We start from the raw sequence: 2,911 nt of genomic DNA, 5'->3' as shown, positions 1-2,911 counted from the left end.
TAGCCCTGGCTGTCCTGGAACTCACTTTGTAGACCAGGCTAGCCTCGAACTCAGAAATCCGCCTGCCTCTGCCTCCCGAGTGCTGGAGACCCATTCTTAATACTAGTGTTACACTTGTGTCTAATAGAATGTCTTTGCTACCACCAAAATCTGAATAAACGTGAGCCCATTTGTCAGTGAGCTTTTCCTTCATGTGTTCTTATCAGTTCCCCTACTATACGCTCACAGGAGAAATACAAGCTGGGCAAAGTGGCACAAGCCTTTAATCACTTGGGAGACAAAGGCAGGCAGATGATCTCTATGAGTCCAGCTGGCTTACGTAGTGAATCCCTGGACAACCAAAGTGACATAGTGAAACCCTATCATAAGAGAGTATCATAAGAGAGAGAGAGAGAGAGAGAGAAGGTGGGGGGGAGAGTCCACCATGCCCTAGCGACTGGCTGGTGCCTGTTTTAACATTTATCAGCTTACATTGCAATGGACTGTTTGCAAAGCAAAGCTGTTTTCCGCTTTAAAAAAAAAAAAAATGTCCTCCAGGATTAGCTAGTTCCTGGCAAACAACTGAAATTCCAGACTTGCCCAGTGAATGAATGAATGAAAGACCTAATCCAGCCACTTCACAATGCAGCAGGGCTCCCATCAGATGCAGCATGGAAGACTCTGGGTTTCTACTGTAGGGCTCAGCTTTCCTCCTAAGGCCTCAGAGTCACTGGGTCATGCCCGGGTATATTGTAGAGTGGTTGCATCCGGAAGAGGGGGAGGAAGGCCCCGATGCCATAGTCAATCTAGGCTTGGGTTGGAAAACAAGGTTGAAGTTACTTATTAGCAGGTTAAAGGGTCAAGGGTCGAGGCGAGGGGGCTGGAGGCATAGTGGACCGAGCGGCCATCAGAGAACAGTTAAGGCGGAGGTCCCCTCAACTGCAGAGCACCAACTCTCGTCCCGAGATGTTCCACCAAGTTTGGGCGGCTCTGCTCTCTCTCTATGGCCTTCTCTTTAACTCCATGAATCAGTGCCCTGAGCACAGTCAACTAACTGCGCTGGGGATGGACGACACAGAGGTATGTACTGAGGGAACGCCTATGTAGTAGAAGCTGAAAGTCTTGGATAGGTGGGTCGCTCAAGATGGCCAGAAAGCATGTTGAAAAAGGAAGGGAGGAAGAGGGTGTGTGGGAGGCACTGGTGGCTCCTTGTTGCAAACATTGAAGGCCACCAGAATCGCAAGCCCCAAGTCTTGCTCTGCTGACAGATGGGGATGTTGGGTGGATTTTGTGATGCACCCAGCAACTCATCCTTTTGCTCCCTTCATTGCCTCTCCAGACCCCAGAGCCCCACCTGGGCCTGTGGTACTTTATTGCGGGAGCAGCCCCCACCACGGAAGAGTTGGCAACTTTTGATCCGGTGGACAATATTGTCTTCAACATGGCTGCCGGCTCTGCCCCAAGGCAGCTCCAGCTTCGTGCTACCATCCGCACGTGAGTGTCGAGCAAGGAGGCAGAGACACCACTGGGTGTGTTCTCTGCCCCGACTGTGAACAGTCACCACACCCAGCATCAGGCTCCACCACTCTCTGCCCACTGAATTCCACAGCATTACAAGTCACTTTCTGGAGACAGAGTGGGGCCTCACTATCTCTTGGTGGCTCGAAACCCAAAAAGCTAGGGTGTGGGGAAGAGAACGGTGGAATAAAGGATGCTACTGTGTGGTAGAAATGACACTCCATCTTCCCATCTTAACACTGCCACCTTTGCAGGAAAAGTGGGGTCTGTGTGCCCCGGAAGTGGACATACCGATTGACTGAAGGGAAAGGAAACACGGAACTCAGAACTGAAGGTTGGTTCCCACCAGCCCTCCCTTGTCTCGTCTCCCTTAGCCGTTTCCCCTCCAGATTGAGGCTTGGACCTAGGACCTCCTGCATGCTAAGGAGGCAGGCACACTATCACTAGGCCATAGCCCTAGACCCTTTCTAGTTTGAGACGGTTTCACTAAGTTGCCCTGATGGTTGCTGAGGTCACCCTGTAGCACAGGGTGTTGAACATGGACAGGCCTTGAATGTGAAACCCTCCTGCCTCAGCTTCCTGGGCAGCTGGAATCATGGTCCTCAATAGTATGCCTGATTCAGTAAGTCTGCACCTGTCCTCCTATCCTCTCCTGATCCCAACAGGGCGCCCAGACATGAAAACAGACCTGTTCTCCAGCTCGTGCCCAGGAGGGATCATGCTGAAAGAGACGGGCCAGGGCTACCAGCGCTTTCTCCTCTACAGTGAGTGGGGATACAAGGCAGCAAATGTCTGAGGGAAACTGAAAGGCTAAAGAGCCCCCCTAGTTGGGGCTAAAAAGTCCATCTAGTTGGGGCCAAAAAGCCTCCCTAGTTGGGGCCCTTTAACATCCTTTCAGAACAGGTGGGCACTTCAGCAGGTCTTTAGGGAGCTGGGAAGCCAGGGCTGAGAAGCAGGAACACTGACTGGCCTGAATTTTCCCCGTCCTTCCAGATCGGTCACCACACCCTCCAGAGAAGTGTGTGGAGGAATTCCAGTCTCTGACCTCTTGCTTGGACTTCAAAGCCTTCTTAGTGACTCCCAGGAATCAAGGTGAGGGGTTGAAGTCACCAAGTCTCCTGTGGGTAAAGAGCTCTGTGCAATGTCAGCAGGGGCCGTGGTCAAAGGCAGACATTATCAGAGTGGGTACACTGACCCCTCTAATTCTCATGGGCTAGAATGGTACCAGAAGGAGTCATGTGCAGTCAGAATAGTGACACACACTGTAACCTCTGCCACACAGCTGGCAGAGGCAGAAGAATTGCCACAGATTTAAAGCCAGTCTGGTATACAAGTGAGTTTCAGGACAGCCAGGACTATATATATAGTGAGGCTGTCTCTCAAAAATAAAAACGAGCCGGGCGTGGTGGCGCAC

The 2,911-nt window shown here is 51.6% G+C and overlaps 1 protein-coding gene across 1 annotated transcript in view; it reads left to right on the top strand.

The window, feature by feature from the left end:
* Positions 1-829: 829 nt before the first annotated feature.
* Apom (apolipoprotein M) overlaps positions 830-2,911 on the top strand; it is a 2,975-nt gene continuing 893 nt past the window's right edge. The window contains exons 1-5 of the mRNA XM_021150121.2: positions 830-1,059; positions 1,319-1,473; positions 1,752-1,831; positions 2,163-2,261; positions 2,491-2,589. Of these exons, the coding sequence (XP_021005780.1) occupies positions 946-1,059; positions 1,319-1,473; positions 1,752-1,831; positions 2,163-2,261; positions 2,491-2,589 (547 nt within the window). The 5' untranslated portion in view covers positions 830-945. The remainder of the gene's footprint in view (positions 1,060-1,318; positions 1,474-1,751; positions 1,832-2,162; positions 2,262-2,490; positions 2,590-2,911) is intronic.

This window comes from Mus caroli, chromosome 17 (assembly GCF_900094665.2).
Source record: "Mus caroli chromosome 17, CAROLI_EIJ_v1.1, whole genome shotgun sequence".
In the NCBI taxonomy this organism is placed as follows: domain Eukaryota; kingdom Metazoa; phylum Chordata; class Mammalia; order Rodentia; family Muridae; genus Mus; species Mus caroli.
This window is presented reverse-complemented; position numbering and strand designations above follow the sequence as displayed.